Source organism: Hemitrygon akajei, chromosome 1 (genome assembly GCF_048418815.1).
Source record: "Hemitrygon akajei chromosome 1, sHemAka1.3, whole genome shotgun sequence".
In the NCBI taxonomy this organism is placed as follows: Eukaryota; Metazoa; Chordata; class Chondrichthyes; order Myliobatiformes; family Dasyatidae; genus Hemitrygon; species Hemitrygon akajei.
This window is the reverse complement of record NC_133124.1, coordinates 122,141,832-122,163,514: the sequence shown is the minus strand read 5'-3', so window position 1 is coordinate 122,163,514 and position 21,683 is coordinate 122,141,832. Positions and strand designations below refer to the sequence as shown.

Below are 21,683 nucleotides of genomic sequence, written 5' to 3'. Positions count from 1 at the left end.
CATTGGGTTCTTCAGTTTTCTTGCTTTGTGGCTGCCTGTAAGCAAACAAATCTCAGGGTGTATAATTTTTACATTCTTTGATCATAAATGTATTTTGAATCTGGAAAATCCTGACCTAATTTCAGCTGGTGCAATTGTTTTGTGATGCTTCCCTCTAGATTTGATCTATTGTGTACTACCACTTGCAGCCTTGTGCCGTTTATCTTGGGTGAGTGCACAGATCCAGACTATATCAACTAGACCTGGTGTTGCTTGACACTAGGTGATATTGCAGGTTAAACTCTCAACGTGGAGTTTCTTGGGGCCTACACATTAAAAGTAAATTTGTTTCAAAACAACATGGCTCAAAAAAAGCCCTTCAATGTGTTAACTTAGCAGTGGTTCCCCTTGGCAATCAGGCCTGTACATTCAAGTCAAAAGAAGCTTTTCTCATGCCCTTGATATTCTTGTATATAGCTTTCAAGATATTGCGTTTTTAAAGTCTGACTTTACTTCTCCAGATACGGGTAGCCTGCAGTTTCTAAGGATTTTTGTTGTTGCAAAGCAGAGCCTTCTGGAAACAGCCTCCTAAGCAGTGAATTTAAGAGCAGCCCTTTTGGACTGAGCAGACAGTGACGAATGTGGGTTTTTTTTGCCTGTACAATTGACCTTCTTGTGCATTCTGAGAGGGCAGTCCTGAACCACTCGATTTATCAGATTATGTTGTATTAAAAATTATTTTCATTGGTGCAGCTGGACGTTTTGTGGACTTCAAGTTGCTGTTGGCAGTGCATTGCAAGTTGAAAAAGGGTTTTGTTGTTGAACGTGTGGAGCTTCAGGGAATTTTCTGACATTGCTGGGAAAAGGTGGTGGAATCAGACACTGGAGCATGTGGTTGACAATTGACAGTGCTTATGCACGGAGAGGCTGAAAATCTAGCTGAAGCACAGACCCTAGTTCTGTGATTGTACTGAAGATTAAGTTCTTCTCTTTACACTGTGTATCTGATATTAACTCCAGGAGTCTCCACATGGTTAGAAGTTGCTGTACCAGTTGTCTTCCTGTTCATCTGGCCATGCAGTTGAAGTCTTTAGAAACATGTATTTTGAAACGACTGCATCTTTCACTTCACTTTTCCGGTTGGAAAGATTTCTTAATGAGTTGATTCCCGCTGTAATGAGGTGTGACTGAATTGAGTTGAATACCAATGCATAAGCTACCCCGGGGTTGACAACCCTGACTGGTCGAATGAAGCTGTTACGGAACCTGCAATGATGTATCCTTCTACACCTGGGTGCAATGATGTTCCTGCAGGACTGGCACTAAACCGAGAGGAAGCTACCGACACGATAAAGGCAGCCGTGGAAGCCACCAGAGATGGAGGACATTCGCTGCTGCCCTTAACGGGCAGAAAAGGAAGGATGCTTAAGCTATTGCTCAGCACTCTTAACCACAAGAAATCCCGTAGAGAAACCCAGAGGAACTCAGCAGGTCAGGCAGCATCTATGGAAAGGAATAAACAGTGGACATCTCAGGCTAAGACCCTTTATCAGGTTAACAACCTTTCTACTGCTGAAAAACCTGGGGCTTTAGTATGTAAGAAATGTCAAATTTCAGTATTCCGTGATAGTTTCATTTTTAACTTTTAAAAAGTTTTGAAACTTCAGTTTCTGATTCTCCTCCTTGTGTGTGTTCTAATCTTTATCTCACCTTTGTATGAGCTGTGTGATAATTCCCACTTGGTTCTACCTAGCTGCGTTGTCTTTGGGAAAGCTTCATCGTAATTGATTGATTAACTGCTTACTATGTGCCAGAGCTCCCTTGGAGCTAATGACAGAATAGAATTACTGCTCAGAGGACTTTGATACAGACTGTAAAATTCCAGGTCATTAACCTGTTTTTCCTGTTCAAATGCTAACTGATTCCTTGTTCAGAATTCTCGCTGTGACACCAAAATTTCTGTTATCCGAATGGTGCAAAAAATGATTAAGCATTTCATATTGAATGCATTGTAGCGGTGTGCTACACGCAGCACTGCAATAAACGACACGGAGTCGATGAGCTGCAGTTGCAAAAAGAGATTTATTCAAATTTCGCGGCCTCGCTTTAAAACCTTCCTGATCCCGCCCTCCCTGGGTGGGAATACTGTAGGGGGCGCATATTCACAGTCCCGTCCCATGCACGGGCTTTTCCCCTTGCTGGTGAAGCAGACTTGGCGCCCTCTTTGGAACCGGCGTCTATGCCGGCGCACGCCACTTTGTGAGCCGGTTCGAGTGCGCTGGGAAGTGGGTCGCCACAGCATCATATTTTCTTTCCAATTGATTGCTTTCGTGATGTTTTTGTCAAAAGGTTTTCAAACAGTGGCTTCATTTCTCCCACTCTGATCTGGGTTCAAATATTATACATTCACCTGGAGTAACTGTGATTTAGTTTTCTCTGTCAAGCTGTTACAGGTAAGTAATTGGAGTCAGATTCCAATAATCCAGCACCTAAAGTCAAGGTAGAGTTATTACAATATTCACAAGTACATGTATGCACAGGCAAAATGACAAACATACTTGTAGCACCAACACAGGCACTTAGCATTAGAGACACATCATTCACAAGAAAAACATAAATTAGACATAGATTATACGCAATTTTTACAAGAAAGAATGCAATTAGAACAAAAACATTAATTGTACTGCAAGTATGGTCGTAGTGTTGCTATTCTTGAGATAGTGAGTAGGGTTGAGGAGGTTGGTTCAAGAACCGAATGGATGAAGGGAAATAGCTGTTCTTGTACCTGGTGGTGTGGGCTTCTGTACATAGTGTCCACTGGGAATTTGATAGTGAATTTTCTGGACTATTGGTAAATACACTTTCCTTTCATCATTCTGACATCTAATGCAGCAATATAATAATTTTTGCCAAGACTAGAATTCAAAGGGAGCAGGAAATATAGAAGCAATTGACAGACAGACATACTTTATTGATCCCAAGGAAAATTGGGTTTCGGTACAGTCGCACCAACCAAGAATAGTGTAGAAATATAGCAATATAAAACCATAAATAATTAAATAATAATAAGTAAATTATTCCAAGTGGAAATAAGTCCAGGATCAGCCTACTGGCTCAGGGTGTCTGACACTCCGAGGGAGGGAGTTGTAAAGTTTGATGGCCACAGGCAGGAATGACTTCCTATGATGCTCAGTGTTGCATCTCGGTGGAATGAGTCTCTGGCTGAACGTACTCCTGTGCCTAACCAGTACATTATGGAGTGGATGAGAGACATTGTCCAAGATGGCATGCAACTTGGACAGCATCCTCTTTTCAGACACTACCGTCAGAGAGTCCTGGCTCCGGCTACAGATGTGCCTATGTTCCCGAACCCTATTATTTCAGACTCCATTTCCAATGATATACCTGGCCTGTACTCCCAGCACATATTTCCAGACCTATGATTTGACCCGGATGCTGGATCACCAGGATTTCCAAAACAATTGGATATTGGATTATTGGAGTTTGACTGCATTTTTTTCCTTTGCTACTATCTTTGTGCATCACCAGACACAAATCCTGAGTTTTACAAAAACAACTTAGTGCACTTTGTGGTATGAGTTTTGACTTTTGGTTGGAGTGAACAAGAAAAGATGTGAGAGATGAGAGGGGGGAGAAACAGAGGCATCCAGTGGGTTTCTGCATCTTCGTAAAGGAAGTAGTGGCAAAAAAAGCAAGTGAAAATATGTGTGAAAATCAGTGTCAGCTTCAAAATCCAGCAAAGTACTGGGTAAGTGTGATCATAGTTTAACATGGGAAATCCCCCAGCTAATGTGTGCACAGCAGGCTCCCACAAGTATCAGGTTAAATTGTTTCGATGACAGTGGTTGAGGGGTAAGTATGGGTTTGGGACTATGGATAGCTCACACCTAGGAGGCTGCATATGTGGAATGAACTGCCGGAGAAAATAGCTGGGACAGGTGCGATGGCAACATTTAAAAAACACGTCGATGTGTACACGAATAGGAAAGGTTGAAAAATATGGGTCAAATGTGGGCAAACGGAACTAGGTCAGATGTACATTTCCCTGCTCCAGCTGAGGATAGTGCCATAAAATTAATTTCCATTTCACACCCTCCAGCAGTTTAGCATTTCCTCAACAGCCTAAATTTTTGTGCTGGAGCAGGATTTGAACCAACAAACAGGCAATAGTCCTGAAGAAGGGTCTCGGCCTGAAATGTTGAGTGTTTATTCATTTTCATAGATGTTGCTTGGCTTGCTGAGTTCCTCCAGCATTTTGTGTGAGTTGAACAGGAGATAGTGCTACTAACTGAGACACTGCTGGGGAGTCTTCCCTCTCTTATCATTCAAAGCTGTGCATTCCAAAGAAACAAAAATTACTTTGAAAAGGGAATATCAAAGCAGATGATCTTGAAAATATTTTTAACTGACAAGTAGTTTTGAGTAACATGCACTAAGTGCTGGAGAAACTCAGCAGGTCAGGCAGCATCTATGGAGAGGAATTAAACAGTCAATGTTTTGGCCCAAGACCCTTCATCGGGAAGGGTTCTGGGTTCCTGCAGCATTTTGTGTGTGTTACACTGGATTTCCAACATTCTTAGAATGTCTTGTGTTCACATCCATTTTGATATCTGTTGACTTCTACCCGCAGAACTTGTTGGGCTGCGTTGAAGGTGCCTTGTCCTAAGTGAAGATTCAAACAGTAGCACTGACAAAACGTCAATAATCTAGTACTCTCTGGGCTTTGGTGCCAGACTAGCAGTCTCGGCTCATCAAGCAGACCCCAGCTCCAGTATGAAACCCACCCACTGTCCTGACCCCCCCGTGCTCCTGTTCCTGACCCTGACCCAGAGAGAGTCCAGCTGCACACCAGTCCCAGCAACACAAAAGACCCCCAGCTCAACCCATGCCAGCTTAACGAACGAGCCAAATTCCAAACAACTGGAATTTCTGAATAATTAGATTCTGGATTAAAGAAATTTCTCCTCATCTCTTTTCTAAGTGGATGTCCCTCTAATCTGAGGTTGTGTTCTCTGGTCTTTGACTCCCCCACTATAGTAAACACGCCGTCCGTATCCACTCTGTCTAGGCCTTTCAATAATTGATAGGCTTTAATGAGATCCTGCCTCATTCTTCTAAACTCTAGCAAGTACAAGCCCAGAACCATCAAACGCTCCTCAGACATTACCATTTCCTTCCCAGAATATTCCTCATGAACCTCCTCTGGACTCTCTCCAATGCCAGCACACGTTTTCGTAGATAGGGTCCATCTAAAACTGCACACAGTGCTCCAAGTGTGCTCCGACCAATGTCTTAGAAGCCTCAGCAATACATCCTTGCTCTTGTATTCTAGTCCTCTCAAAATGAATGCTAACATTGCATTTGCCTTCTTTACAGCTGACTCATCCTTCAAGTTAACCTTTCGGGAAGCCTGCACAAGGACTCCCAAGTCTCCTGTTTAGAAAATAGTCTATTTCTTTATTCCTTCTATCAAATTGCATGACCATACACTCCCCTACACTATATTCCATCTGCTACTTCTTTGCCCATTCTCCCAATCTCCCTTTGGCCTTCCAGTCTCCCTGCTTCCTCAAAACTACCTGCTTCTTCACCTATCTTTGTATCATCTGCAAACTTGGCTACAATGCCATCAGTTATGTCATTCAAATCATTGACATATAACATGAAAAGAAGTGGTCCTAATACCGATCCCTACAGAACACCACTAGTCACTGGTAGTCAATCAAAATAGGCCCCTATTATTCCCACTCTTTGCCTCCTGCCAGTCAGCCAATATTCCATCCATGCTAGTATCTTCCCTATATGTAGTACCATGGGTTCTTATTTTGTTAAGCAGCCTTGTCAAAGGCCTCCAGAAGATCCATGTAAACAGCATCCACTGACTCCCATTTGTCTGTTTTGCTTATTACTTTAGCACGTGCCTCCAAGTAGTCCGAAACCACACCCTTAATATCTTCCCAACCACTGAATTCAGGCTAACTGTGCTATAATTTCCTTTCTTCTGCCTCCCTCCCTTCTTAAAGAATCTTGTAACTTTTGCAATTTTCCAGTCCTCTGGAACCATTCCAGAATCTAATAACTCTTGAAAGATCGTTAGTAATGCCTCCACAATCTCTTCAGCAGCATCTTTCAGAAACCTGGGATGTAGTGCCAGGTGACTTAGCTACCTTCAGATCTTTCAGCTTCCCAAACACCTTCTCCTTAGTAATAACAATTGCACTCACTTCTACCCCCGATACTCTCGAATTTGTGTCATACTGCTAGTATCTTCCACAGTGAAGACTGGCACAAAGTATTTGTCCACCATTTCTTTTCCCCCATTACTACCTCTCCTGTGTCAATTTCTAGTGACCTGATATCTGCTGTTGCCTGAAAAAAACTTTTTGATATTATTGGCTAGCTTACCTTTTCTCTCCTCATGGCTTTTTAGCTGCCTTCTGTTGGTTTTTAAAAGATCCCATTCTTCTTACATCCCAGTAGATTTTGCGAAATTTCATGCCCTCTCTTTTCTTTTGTTGTTTTGACTTCCCTTGTCAGCCATGTTTGCCTCATCCTCCTTTTGGAATGCTTCTTCAGTATTGCTTCAATACTTTAACAGAGATTTTCTATTTTCTATTTTAGAAAGTAATATACACATTATTGCATGCTCTATGTATCTAGTTTAATTGAATATTAGTATAACTTTCAAGTTGGGTTTTTTAATCTTACTGAACTTTTTTATGCCGACAGGGATCACTGCCATTATTTTAGAATGGCTGTCTTTAGAAACCAAATGTCGAGGTTTAAGTGAAGACCTGCTGTTTGACAATGTGTGTAATAAAGAAGACCTCAATTAATAATCACTGGGTAAAAGTTCAAATAAATTTCTTTATGAAACAGGTTACCCAACATGAATTTATTTAGTCAGAGGAACCAACTGTGCTCCAAATTTCTGTGAAGCCCTAAGCCCTACAGATGCTTCAGCAATTTTCTGCCCAGCCTAAAGCATAGTTCACCTTTGAGTTCACCGCTTATCAACTTAATAGCTGGGGGTGTTGTTGCCCTTTCTTTTGCACATATTTATAATAGGAATGGATAGAACACATCCACTCTTGATGTTTTCAAAGGTTATGAATAATCTGATTTCATGCTTAGTTGGAGAGAAACAAATGGGTATTTTGTAGATTACACAATGGGCAGCATTGTATTAGTTCAAAATCATGTGTTCTTTGTTCTATTGCAAGCAAAACTGAGTTTGCCGATAGAGGTGCAAGGACATTACTGTCTCATTGCAGATCACTAAGGGGAGTATGCCAATAAACATGGTGTATCTTGTTGCAAAGTAACTATTTAAAGCAATTGGCTTTTCTTCTCCTAATGATTGTTAGTTATGTTTTTCTGATCTGGTGGAAGGAGACTTAAACCAAAGGATTATTTTTAAATACTGGATAGTTTTTAAACTTTGCATAGAAAGGTTATGCTTGAGCTGGTCGAACCAAAGGCCTAATCTAGCTGGTAGAACTGAAGGGGGCTTCAAAGTGTTGGAAGTGAAGTGAAAGAGTTACTTGTTGCATCACCTGCATCTGACCGGCTGCCTCCAACACACCTGGTTAATTACAGGGTTTGGGGCAGATCTGAGGGCCTTGGGAAAAGTACTAGAACAAATATATATCTTTCTTGTTCACTTTGCAATTGCAATTGTCCCATAGCTTGCTTTGGTAGCAGGCTTGTTGAAATTCTAGTAGGTGCACAATGAGCCTTTCTTTAAAAAAAAGATTCACACCACGTGCTTTTGAACTGAAGGCTTCAAGAGGGTCGTTTGTTGGAACGATTGAGAACTGTTAGCCTTGCATGTACCCTGCTGCATCCTCATGTACTGTGTTTCAAGTTTTAGAAGAAAGATTGCAGTGGCTGGTGCCTGCAACTAATTATTTCATGTTATGGTAACCTGTTTCATTAAGAAATTTATTTTAACTTCTATCCAACAATTTTAATTAATGACCTCTTCATTATATACAGTACATCAAAATGTTCCTCTTTCAAATCACTTTTGATTTTAAGATGCTGGATAATTGTTGATTTCGGTAAAACCTGTTTCTTTGGGCTCAGTTGTCTGGATGAACATAGTTCACATTTGAGACAAGTGAGTATTAAATTAAAGAGCAACATCTGTTGGGGGCTTGCAGTTGGGTGGGGAAGGAATCGCTTTGCTCCTGATCCAGTATTTACAGTCTCTTGTGTCGCCATCAAGATAAAGCAAGTTGGTAAGTGACTATAGATCCCTAGAAACTGGTGTTCAACCAGTGTTGATATAGTAGGTATATAACTACGGCGCCCACTGGATTTTCCTGAAGTTATTCATGAAACTGGCCAAAATGTTTAAAAGCAGCTCTGTGACATTTATCACGACGGTGGGGCATGCACAGTTCCCATCTGGAGCTGCACGTAGGGCCTGCAGCTATACAATTAGTGTTGCATTGACTGCGGGTGGTAGGTCAGAGGTCAAAGACCTTACCCCATGACAGCCACACTATGGGGATAGAAAAGGTCACCATGAAGGGGAGGGGAAATGAGGGACCAGATTGGCTTGCTTTGCTTCCTTGGAGAAAAGGAGGTTGAGGGGGCCTGACTGAGGTGTGCAAAGGGGCATAAGAAGGGTAGATAAAAGGAAACATTTCCTGACAGCAAAGGTTATCCTGAACAGGAGGATGTCGGCTTAGTGGGTTTAGGGCAGGGGAAGAGGGTTAACGAGGAATCTGAGGAAGAATAGTTACAGAGTGAGATTGCAGAGAGATATAAGAGTTTTTTTAACACTGCTGACACCACAGTTCTGATAATCTCTATGTAACATGATGGAGAGCAAAATGGAGGTAATCTCACTTCTGTTTATTTTTGATACTCTTCTTTAGCTGGTGGAAGTCTGTTGTTTCGGCCATACGCTGAGTGCAAGCTCAGCCGTGTATGGTTGCTTAGTAAGTTCACAAAGACGTTGGTGGTTGGTAAATAGCATTTTGTTCTATGTGTCTGTGCTGGCTCTCTGTTAGCCCTCTTCCCCTGTCAATCCTGTCCTTGTAGTTCATTTCCCTGCAGAGTGAATCCAAACTGCTGCTGAGATTTCATTCATTTCCGGCCCCCATCACCATTGTAGGCAGTAAATTCTAGGTCACTTCCGTGTAATATGAGTAGACATTTACAAAATATTTATTTCCACCTGGATAACCCGGTCCAAAGACTGCTGGATGGCCAACATTCAACGCTTGCCCCAGTCTCTGGCCACTCTTGATCATTTCTCTGTTGTTCACACTTTACACGTGTTTGTATATAAAGCACAGCTCTTGGGACACCCTTGGGTCGCCCCTTCTCACCTACCCCTGGTCCCGTGTGGAGTCTCCTTTCTGGTGAATGAGGCCAACATGCTTGAATGGCTGCTAGTCTAGGGTTCCCTGAATTTCCCAGGTCAATCCAAATGGGAAAAAGAATCGGGATAAGAGACTGATTCTGTGCTTGGAAATCCAAGCACAGATTTCCCAGAACACCCAAATAAATGATTTTATGTCAAATGGGCCCAGCTGTAAATATTGGTTCTGCCAACAATGTATGCTCAATTGTAGCTCGTGCTTTAGTTGGGTGTGTTTGGATTCAGTCCTGGGTTGAGAGGTTGGCAGAAGTATAGGTGTAGCATTGGTTGGATGGTGGAAGTGCTTGGTTAAGTGGCAGAGATGCCTCAAGGTTGCACTGGTTGGAAGGTCCAGAAGTTTGAGAGGACTAAATGTTGCAACATTGATTAGTTCTGTCATGCATGTTTTATATAATTTATGTTTGTTGTCTTTGTAGTATACTGTCCTTCTGTGCAAAGCTAATTTTCATGGTATTTATGTATGCCTCTGACAAACTTGAACCTGGCGTGGGGTTAGTGCAGGGATGTGGTGCTGATCTTATTGAACATTGGAACAAAGGGCTGAACTTCTGTTTCTATTTCTTAGATAAGTAGAGAGCTTGCTTACAAGGATCACGGTCTGCTGTTGCATTGTGAAGACTATGTTGTCTTTGAAATGTCCAAACAGTGGTTTCTCCCACAGCAACTTGACCTCTCTCTCTGCAATACTTTGAAAGGAGCATTGCACTAGCACTGGTGTAACCTTGTGCAAAAAGAAGTGGAAATCACATCAAGTCTACGAGGATGACCCACATCAGGAAGAACTCGGTCAAATTTCCAGAGCATTGCAAGTCAATTTGGAAATGACCACTTGATGCACCATCAATAACTCACGCTGAGACTTAGGAAGTGAGATATCGGCTTTTATTGACTGGAAGAATAAACTACACTACATCCTGGGGAAAATGAGGGAGAGCAGCAGCCCACAGTCACCTTTATACAGGGGTCTGTGGGAGGAGCCACAGGAGCAGTCAGACAGGTATATCTAGTTCACCACATTCACCCCCCCTTTGTTTTAAAAAAGTCCCCAAGTATATTTACAGGTTAAGTCTATCAGGTGGTCGAATCGTTCGCTGCGATCTACGTAGCTCCGGCTGCAATTGCACAGGTGCCGGAGGTGGTGATGGCACAGGTGCCGGAGGTGGTGTTTGCACCGGAGGCGGAGAGTGGGTTGGTTCTGTCCCAACTGGAGGTGTCAGGGATCCCTTGCGTGTGTGCGAGGTCCCTGGAATAGACGCGTACGAGATGCCCGGTACATGAGCGTCGTGAGGAGTCTGGGTGTGGCACGGTGTGTGCGGTGTCACCTCGGGTACAGGGTTCATAGTTACCGTGGAATGTTCGGGGTAGTGGTCTGCTGCTCCGGCGGGCGCCAGGTCGCGGACAGAGACCATGTCCTCCCGCCCATCAGGCAAGACCACGTAGGCATACTGGGGATTAGCATGCAGGAGGTGAACCCTCTCGACCAGCGGGGAGTACTTATTACTCCTCGCATGTTTACGTAGCAGCACTGGCCCCGGGGACGTCAGCCAAACTGGTAGGGTGGTCCCAGTGACAGACTTCCTGGGAAAAGAGAATAGGCATTCGTGAGGGGTGGCATTAGTGGACGTACACAACAGGGAGTGGATAGAGTGGAGTGCCTCAGGGAGGACCTCCTGCCATCGGGAGACCGGCAACCCTTTTGACTTAAGGGCTAAAAGTGTGGCCTTCCACACTGTGGCATTCTCCCTCTCCACCTGGCCATTCCCCCGGGGATTATAACTCGTGGTTCGACTAGTAGCAATGCCCCTAGCCAGCAGGAACCGGCGCAACTCGTCACTCATAAAGGAGGACCCTCTATCACTGTGGACATAGCAGGGATATCCGAACAGAGTGAAGAGCTGGCGCAGGGCTTTTATGACCGACGTGGTAGTAGTGTCGGGGCAGGGAACGGCAAAGGGGAATCGCGAGTACTCGTCAATAATACTGAGAAAATAGACATTGCGGTCAGTGGAGGGAAGGGGGCCCTTAAAGTCAACACTCAGTCGCTCAAAAGGGCGGGTGGCCTTGACAAGCTGCGCAGTGTCAGGACGGTAGAAGTGCGGTTTGCACTCAGCGCAGATCTGGCAGTCCCTGATCATCGTCCTGATGTCCTCCAGGGAGTACGGCAGGTTCCGGGCTTTCATGAAATGGTAAAATCGGGTGACCCCCGGATGGCAAAGATGGGCATGAAGGGCATACAGCTGGTCGAGCTGTGCACTAGCACACGTTCCCCGGGATAGGGCATCAGAGGGTTCATTGAGTCTGCCAGGCCGGTACAGGATATCATAAGTGTAGGTGGAGAGTTCTATTCTCCATCGCAAAATTTTATCATTTTTGATTTTGCCCCGCTGTTGGTTGCTGAACATGAACGCAACCGAGCGCTGGTCGGTCAGCAAGGTGAACCTTTTGCCGGCGAGATAGTGCCTCCAGTGCCTAATAACTTCCACTATGGCCTGGGCTTCTTTCTCCACCGCGGAGTGCCGAAGTTCAGAGCCTTGAAGGGTACGAGAAAAAAACGCCACTGGTCTGCCTTCCTGATTGAGGGTAGCAGCAAGCGCGAAATCGGAGGCGTCACTCTCTACTTGGAAGGGAATGGTCTCGTCCACCGCATGCATCGTTGCTTTGGCAATGTCCCCTTTAATGCAGCTGAAGGCCGCGCGGGTCTCGGCAGAGAGGGGAAAAGTGGTAGACCTGACCAGGGGGCGGGCCTTGTCCAGGCACCGCCGGAGGGCCTTGAGAGTGGTGGGAAGAGGGAGTTCTAACAGGGGGTGCACACGGTCGGGGTCAGGGCCAATGACCCCGTTCTCCACGACATACCCAAGGATAGCGAGTCGTGTGGTTCTGAACACACACTTGTCCTTGTTATAAGTGAGGTTCAAAGCTTTGGCCACTTGGAAAAATCGTTGGAGGTTGGCATCGTGATCCGACCAGTCGCGACCACAGATGGTGATGTTATCTAGATAGGGAAATGTGGCCTTCAGTTTGTACTGGTCCACCATCCGGTCCATCTCCCTCTGGAAGACTGAGACCCCATTTGTGACACCAAATGGGACGCGCAGGAAGTGATAGAGCCTGCCACCCGCCTCGAAGGCGGTGTAGGGGCGGTCCTCTGGGCGGATGGGGAGCTGGTGATAAACGGTTTCCATGTTTTAACTTTCAGTCAATAAAATTGATGCACCATCAATAACTCACACTGAGACTTAGGAAGCGAGATATCGGCCTTTATTGACTGGAAGAATAAACAACACTACATCCTTCCAATATACTTCCAATACTTCCAATATAACTCGGAGTCCTGCCATGTGCAGAAGTTCGCTGATGACATGGCCATAGTGGGGTGTGTCAGGAATGGACAGGAGGAGGAGTATAGGAAACTGATACAGGACTTTGTGATATGGTGCAACTCAAACTACCTGCGTCTCAATATCACCAAGACCAAGGAGATGGTGGTGGACTTTAGGAGATCTAGGCCTCATATGGAGCCAGTGATCATTAATGGAGAATGTGTGGAGCAGGTTAAGACCTACAAGTATCTGGGAGTACAGTTAGACGAGAAGCTAGACTGGACTGCCAACACAGATGCCTTGCGCAGGAAGGCACAGAGTCGACTGTACTTCCTAAGAAGGTTGGCGTCATTCACTGTCTGTAGTGAGATGCTGAAGATGTTCTATAGGTCAGTTGTGGAGAGCGCCCTCTTCTTTGTGGTGGCGTGTTGGGGAGGAAGCATTAAGAAGAGGGACGCCTCACGTCTTAATAAGCTGGTAAGGAAGGCGGGCTCTGTCATGGGCAAAGTACTGGAGAGTTTAACATCGGTAGCTGAGCGAAGGGCGGTGAGTAGGCTACGGTCAATTATGGATAACTCTGAACATCCTCTACATAGCACCATCCAGAGACAGAGAAGCAGTTTCAGCGACAGGTTACTATCGATGCAATGCTCCTCAGACAGGATGAAGAGGTCAATACTCCCCAATGCCATTAGGCTTTACAATTCTACCGCCAGGACTTAAGAACTTTTTAAAAGCTATTATTAATGCTTTTTGAGATAGTGATTTAGATGCATATCATATTTTTTACTGAGTTAAGTATTGTATGTAATTAGTTTTGCTACAACAAGTGTATGGGACATTGGAAAAAAAAAAGTTGAATTTCCCCATGGGGATGAATAAAGTATCTATCTATCTATCTATCCTGGGGAAAATGAGGGAGAGCAGCAGCCCACAGTCGCATTTATACAGGGGTCTGTGGGAGGAGCCACAGGAGCAGTCAGACAGGTATATCTAGTTCACCACACAACTATTACATTTCGCTCTGAAAATAATCAACAGAGTTGATTATGTACTTCTGTCCAGAAACTGAATTTCCAGGCATATATGTTCTGATTTAAAACAAAAAATATTCTTTATATGGATGTGTTGTATTCCCTAAGATTAAGTCTCAGAAGCTTTATTTTAGTAATGAATATATTTGTTATGAGTCTCCGTGTGATAAGTATCGAGTATATTTTTTATAAATTTGTAATAAATATATAACCTAGACAATAATATAAAATAGATTACTGTAAGATTTTTCCAATATATGAAGAGTAACTGAGAGGCTACTGTGGATATTAGATTGCTAGAGAGGAAGTAAAAGTGGACAGAGAAATGGTAAACAAACTTAATAAGTCTTTAGTGTCAGTCCCCCCGTGGATGACTCTAGCAGTATGCCAGAAATTCCAGTGTCGGGGGCAGAAGTGAGTGTAGTTGCTATTACTAAGGAGAAGGTGCTTGGGAAGCTGAAAGGTCTGACGGTAGATAAGTCACCTGGACTAGATTGACTACACCCCAGAGTTCTGAAAGAGGTTACTAAAAAGGTTGTGGAGGCATAGTAGAGATCTTTCACGAATCACTAGATTCTGGAATGGTTCTGGAGGACTGGAAAACTGCAAATATCACTCCACTCTTTAAGAAAGGAGTGAAGCAGAAGAAAGGAAATTATAGCACATTTAGCTTGACTTCAGTGGTTGGGAAGATATTGGAGTCCATTATTAAGGATGAAGTTTCAGGGAAGATACATGGAGAGGTGGGTTGTGTTGAGGAAGCAGGGAGATTACAGAATGAATTAGACAGATTGGGAGAATGGGCTAAGTGGCAGATGCAATATAGTGTGGGGAACTGTATGGCTACACACTTTGGTAAAGGCGTTGATTATTTACTAAATTGAGAAAATTCAAATATCAGAGGTGCAAAGGGATTTGGAAGCCCTTGTGCATGATTCCCTAAAGGTTAACTTGCAGGTTGTGTCAGTGGTAAGGAAGGCAAATGCAATGTTAGCATTTATTTCAAGAGGAGTAGAATATAAGAGCAAGGATGTAATGCTGAGGCTTTATAAGGCATTGGTCAGACAGCACTTGGAGTATTGTGAGCAGTTTTGGGCCCCTTATCTAGGAAAAGAAATGCTGGCGTTGGAGAGGGTCCAGAGGAGGTTCACGAGAATTATTCTGGGAAAGAAAGGGTTAATGTATGAGGCGCGTTTGGCTCTGGGCCTGTACTCACTGGAATTTAGAAGAATGGGGAGGGAAGCGGAGGGGAGATCTCTTTGAAGCATATTGGATGTTGAAAGGTCAGGAAAGAGTGGATGTGGGAGGTTTCCTATAGTTGGTGAGTCAAGGACCAGAAGGCACAGTTTAGGAATAAAGGTTTAGAACAAACAGAGATAAGAAACTTTTGTAGACAGGTGGATGTCACAGATGGCCGTGGAGGCTAAGTCATTGAGTATATTTAAAGTGGAGGATGATAGGTTCTTGATTAGTCAGGGCATCAAAAGTTATGGGGGTAAAGCGGAAGAATGGAGTTGAGAGTGAAAATAAATCAGCCATGACGGAATGGTGGAGCAGACTTGATAATCTGAATGGTGTAATTCCTTAGGTCTTATGGTTTTATAATAACTTATGGAAGTTCTACTGTGTTTTCAAACTCAACCATTTAATGATCCTCCTCCTCTTTCGGCAGAGATACAGATCTGTTCCTTTTGGATATGAGGACAGTTTGGGCCTCTGAGGAAGGCTGGCTGGTGTTTGACATCACTGCTACAAGCAACCTGTGGGTGATGAGCCCCCAACACAACCTAGGACTCCAGCTACAGGTGCAGACCATCAACGGTGGGTAAACTCAAGTAGTTCTGCTTTGTACTAAGTGAGGTCAAAGGCAGCCCCTCACCAGTGTAAAGTTCAAACAAATTCAAAAAGTAAAATTTCTGATCAATGTATGTATATGTTACGACATGTTGTCTTGAGATTTACTTTCTTGCAGGCATTTACTGGAAAGTAAAGGAATGCAAGTGAATTTATGAAAGCAAAAGCTATAAGTAACAAAGACTGACAACTTAGACTTACAAATGATCAAAGTGTAGACATTAATGTGAAGAATGAAGTTGTATTGACACAACAGCATAGCAGAAGATGCTGCTGTCACCCAGCTCCAGCACTTGGGTTTGATCCTGGGTGTGAGTGGTATCCCTGTTGTGCAATGATGTGTAACTTCCCATTGAGTGCCCTGGTTTGCTCCCACATCTTAAAGATGTGTTATTTGTGTTAGAAGTGGAGGGGAGGTGGGGGTAGTGCAAACTGGTGGAAATGTGAAAGGGCAGATTGCAGGGAATTAGTGGGAGACTGGGATTGAGGGACTGCTCTAAAAGCCACTATGAGACAAACGGCCTCCTATCGCATAAAAAAAATGAGATAACATTATGATCTGAGGAGCATTTTCCTAACTTCTCCTGGTTCATTCCAATAGTTGCCTTGATAAGAAGAGTTTTTAACAGTATTCCTTGGATTAAATTAATTTAAGCCCTGTTTATTTTCAGTAGAGTCAATTGCTTTTACTGTGTTTGGTCTGAAGATTCCTACTTTGGCAATTAGTTACTGAATTTGCTGCTAGTTGATGTTTGAACAGAAGCTCTTTATTTTGAGAATCATGATTATTTAACAACCAATATAATGTGCAGCTTGCTCCTTGAACTTTGCCTGCGTACAACTTGTAAAATGCATGGCATAAGAGGAGAAAACATTCGAAACGTTTGGCAGCATTTGTGGAAAGAGAAACAGGATTAATGTATCATGTCACTGACACTTTTTTTTTGGAAAAAGAAACAGCCAGTGTTTACCTGAAACATTATCTCTGTTTCTCTTTCCACAGAAGCTGTCTGACCTGCTGCGTTTTTCTAGCATTTTCTGCTATTACTGAAAATAGATTCTGTCATCAAATATTTGGTCAATAGTTGATTATAATCCAGTGATTTAGCTCTAAATGGCAACGATAGATTCCTTTCTAATCTTTGACCCTTTGCCATTTTGGGTCAGCAGTATAACTCTGATCTCAACCATGCAGAGAGAACCATCACTTTAGATCTTGGATTAAGTCTTATAAAAGCAGCTCCAACATTTTGATTAAACTTGCATGAGTTGAAATTACAATCCATGGGGAGGAACTGAAGGGTTTAATTGAAGGAAATATTTCCTGCATCCTAGTTTGAAATATTCAGGCTTTGAAAATCTGTTAAAAGCACATAGCCAGCAGTCAACGCAATACAACAGGATCTTGTATGCAAGAAACAGACATTGCAGTGTGAGAACAGATTTCTTCTGCAGCACTCTATATGCAGACAGGATGGAAAAAAAACAGAGCTATCATATAAAACAGCGTAGGAAGTCAAGTGATATATTCATAAACTGACATGCATTCTTACAGTCAAACCAAAAAACTGCAGATGTTGGAAATAACTATCCATTGGAATGGTCAACTGCTTGAAATGTTAACCCTCTTTCTCTACACAGATGCTCCTCGACACAAATTTTCTGACTATATGACTGGCAATATTTCCCGCATCTGTAGGGTTTGTTTTTGCTTAATCTTGTTTAATGGTCACTTGTCAGTTGCCTGATCTGATTGGGGAGTGTTTACAGTACCCCTTCCTCCGCTGTTAGCGTGGTTTGGGTCGTTTAATATGGCACAGATTCACACTGGAAATGGGACTCTGCCTGCGTTTATTGCTCACCAGCATTCCGGTTGTCTTCCCAAAGTCGCGACAATCCTTTACAGGGCCAGCTGCAAGATCAGGGTTTGATTCCTGCCACTGCCTGTAAGGAGTTTGTACGTTCTCCCCGTGACCCCAGTGTGGCATTCTCCAGGTGCTCCGGTTTTCCTCCCACATTCCAAAGCGAGACCTGTGGGTGAGGGTTAGTGAGCTGTGGGCATGCTACGTTGGCACCAGAAGCATGGTGATACTTGTGGGCTTCCCAACATGGTCCTCCAATCACAACCAAGAGAAACTCTGCAGATTCTGGAAACCCAAGCATCATACAGAGAATGCTGGAGGAACTCAGCAGGCCAGGCAGCGTCTATGGAGAAGAGCACAGTAGGTGTCTCGGGCCAAGAACGCAACACAGTCCTCACTGATTTGATGCAAATGACGCAGTTCACTGTGTGTTTCGGTGTCCCTGTGACAAATAAAGCTAATTTTTTTCCTGGATCAGCTGTGCAGTGACTAGGATGGTCTGCGTCCACTCTGTTTGTGATGATTGTGTTTTAACATGACATTGCTGTTGCATGCACAAGGTCTTGCGATAGTTAGAGATCGAGCTCTCTCAAACTGTATTTGGAAATAGTCTACAGTTATCTGACAGAGCAGGGAGCGTGGTGGGCAATAATGAAACAGCGTCTAAAACTGCATCTTACTGAATAATGTCAACGCCACAATGTAGCAGCCTGTTTGACAGGCATCCCATGTATAACCATTCACTTGCACCAAGTACTTACCACCTACAGTAGTCCACCAAGACCCATTACGCAACACCTGCCTACCCTGGAGCAATTAAATGCAGGCTTAGCTTGTGATGTCCACATCCCTTGAATGCATATATCTTAAAAAAAAACCTCTCCATTGCTTTTTAGGGCATTGTGCCCAAAAGATGTGATAACTCATCATCTTAAGCCTAGAATCTGTCCCTCCTGCCTTCTGGCAAAAGGCACCGAAGGATTCGGGCTCTTACGACCAGACTGTAACAGTTTCTTCCCCCAAACCATCAGACTCCTCAATTCCCAGAGTCTAGTCTGACATGAACACACACACACACACACGCATGCACACACAGACACACACACCACTCCCTTTGCAATATTTGCTCATTTCTTTCTCAATTCCTGCTAAAACATTGTTTAAATTTAAATTTAAATAATTTATTATTATACTGTAATTTGCCCTTTACTGTGTCTATTGTCTTGTTTATTAATTATTATACTGTCTTGCACTGTTTTGTGCACTCTATGTAGTCCAGTGTAGTTTGTTTTGTTTTTACTATGTACTGTACCAGCAGCTAAATGGTTGAAATGACAATAAAAGTGACTTGACTTGAGAAGTGTAACTTGTTGTGTAGGAAGAGAAGCTCAACTTGTGTTTCCAGTGACTGCATATGCTGCCAATGGTCCTGGCTGTCCCTTGCCCAAGCCTCAACCCGTGAGGATCTTTGCCGAGTGTTGCTGATGGCTGCCAGCCCAACTTGCATCCCACCTTAGATGTTTGTCACCCACAGTCGTGAGGGAGAGCTGCGCTGGAGGCTGAATACGACCTGTCCTGGGGTTAGAGAATTGTGCCCGTGTGTGGGCGGGTGAGAGGGGGGAGCAGGGCGTGTTTTGCCGTTAATGTATTGCTTGGAATGTTCTGGGTTTTTTTTGTTGAGTTCCGTGTGGTTCTGCCAAGCATGGTGGGCACGCTACGGTGGCGCCAAAATGTGTGGGGACACTTGCGGACTTCTCCCAGCATGTCCTTGGGTGTGTTGGCTGTTAACACAAATGACTCACTGTAGTTTATAATGTATGTGTGATAAATAAATCTGAATCTGGCTCGTACTGACGCTGCCGTCGTTTGGACAATTGGGATTTGAGGTTAAGGCAATGGAAGGTCCCAAGCTGACTCCCTCTTCTTCTCTCTCTGGAACGAAGGATACAGTTGGTTTGAAAGCTTTATCTCCCACCACGCAGGACGTATGCTTACCACATGTCAGTCAGCAGCTGCCAAATGTCTGGCCAGATTGAAAACAGTGCAGCCAGTTTTCTTTCTCAGGGACATATGGCCGAATGCTTTCCAAGTGGCGGGAACTATTGGCATATCCCCATTATTCCCGCGTTGTGGCGAGTGTGCGTAAATACCGTCTCCCAGCCTCCACCAGAGGAATGTTGCTTAAATTACTAATTAGCGTTGAAGTGGTTAACTCCTGCCATATATTTCCCTCTCCCCACAAGACCCCTCATCGCCCCACACACAAGGTTAGGAACCGTGCCTGGTAAACTGATTAATAATGTTTGCCTTTTGCAGTCTTCAGCCAGAGTGGGGCCATTTTCAAGCTTATGGCCTCCAACCTGAAACCCACTCTGGCTGTTAATCTTGGCAGCTTGTTGGTTTTGGAAAACTTGTTAGATCCTGCCAATGGGTTGGGTGAAGTTTGGTGCCAAAGAAAATGGCGAAATAAAATGCTTGCTTATTCCTGGCAGTCATTCCTCCAGCGTACACGGGTTGGGCCATTTGATGTCAGCCACGCTGACTTTAAAATCGAGGAATATGGAGCAACTGAACTCAGCGAGTCAACCAGCATCTGTGGGAGGAAAGGAATTGTGTCCGTTTTGGGTCTTAACCCTGCATCAGGATTCTTTTTGTAGGAAGTCAAAAGAGAAGTTAGCTGTTCAGGATAAGAACAAGTTCAGCCAGGTAGATGGAAATGTTGGTGGAGTGGAACTGATTGGATCTTTGGAGCAGAAAGAAGTGAAGGGTTTTAAGCCTTTCCTGATGGGGGATGGAGGTGTAGAAAGACCAGACATCTGTGGAGAAGATGAGGTAGTGGGGGCAGGGGCAATAGGAGTTTTCAAAATAGTGGAGACATCCCAGATATATGGTAAGGGACTAGAACAGGACAATCATGAGAGGAAGAGGGAAGTTTGCAGGTGGAAATGAAGATCTACCTGGACAACCTTACCTTGTAGACCAGGATAAGAATTGCTGACTGATTGCATCCTGAAGCTGCAATGGGTCATGTGCTCTTTGTCCTTCAAACTGATCTGGGCTGATACTCTGGTGTAGTATCGAGGGAGAGGTCAGAGGTGCCATTTTCCATGTGGGGAATCAAAAATGGGAACAGGCTCCCTCTGTTCTCTCAAGAACCCATGTACTCATAGTACACTTCTACAGAAGGGCAGGGAAGTCCTCCCTAATGTTTATTGCTCGATCGAAATTCCTGAGCTTATCTGGTCTATTATATCACTGCTGCTATTGGAAGATTGACATGCACAATTTGACGCCTGTGTTTTAACTGTGACTACTCTTCAAATATTTCTTTGGCTATGAAGTGTTCTGGTATGTCCTGAAAAATGGCATAAAAGGTGCTAAATAAATTCAGTGTTCCTCTTCTGCGTTTAGAATGATGCACACTGTTCTGGGCAGATTTTGTTCATGTTCCCCAGCCTCAATAGACTCTTCGCTGTGTTCAACCCCAGAACTATGTTTTGTCGTGCTTCATCCCTTACTAGAGGAATATATAGATGGAGATAACAGTTTGGAGTGGAAAATGTCTTTTCTTTTCTTACCACAAGTATTTCCCCTCACTCCGTGTTGCTGTAATTATTTCCCATTCTAACTTGATGTTCGTAGCTGCTTCTAATTTGTCGACTGATTTTTCTCTCTCTATTTCCTTTGCATATTTGGCAGCCTGTAACGTGATCCCTGGCTGATGGCTGGGCTCCTGCCATTCCTTCAGGTGGTCCACAGAGAGGACCGTCCCTACACTGTCGCTCTTGCACTTTTCCTCTTAAGGTCCCACCGCTCCTCCTTTTGCTTCCCATTCCTCAGGCGCAGTGCTTCCCTGAGCTACCACATTCATCCCTTTATCAGGGCACTAATAATTACGAAGTAGCTTTAGAACAAAGCACTAGTAACCTCTTCCCTGGGCTTAAATGCTGCTCTGTTAAATCCTCTGATTGGATATTTCCTTCACTGAAGTGCCTCTATACAATCTGGAACATTGTCCTTCTTGGATCGCCTCTGACACAGTTGATTGCACTATCCTTGTGTAGGTGAGTGGGATTATCTTTGGGTCCATTCTCCATCATCCTAACACCGGTTTCTGTGCAGCAGCCTCAGGCTGGCCCCTTTCTGAAAATCAAAGTAGCACAACTTGCTAGTGTTTGTAAGCATTCTCACTGAGACGTAGCTCCACTTCGGTGGA

The 21,683-nt window shown here is 43.9% G+C and overlaps 1 protein-coding gene across 1 annotated transcript in view; it reads left to right on the top strand.

The window, feature by feature from the left end:
- bmp6 (bone morphogenetic protein 6) overlaps positions 1–21,683 on the top strand; it is a 149,060-nt gene that overhangs the window by 48,161 nt on the left and 79,216 nt on the right. The window contains exon 3 of the mRNA XM_073050995.1: positions 15,424–15,572. Coding sequence (XP_072907096.1) covers positions 15,424–15,572 — 149 coding nt within the window. The remainder of the gene's footprint in view (positions 1–15,423; positions 15,573–21,683) is intronic.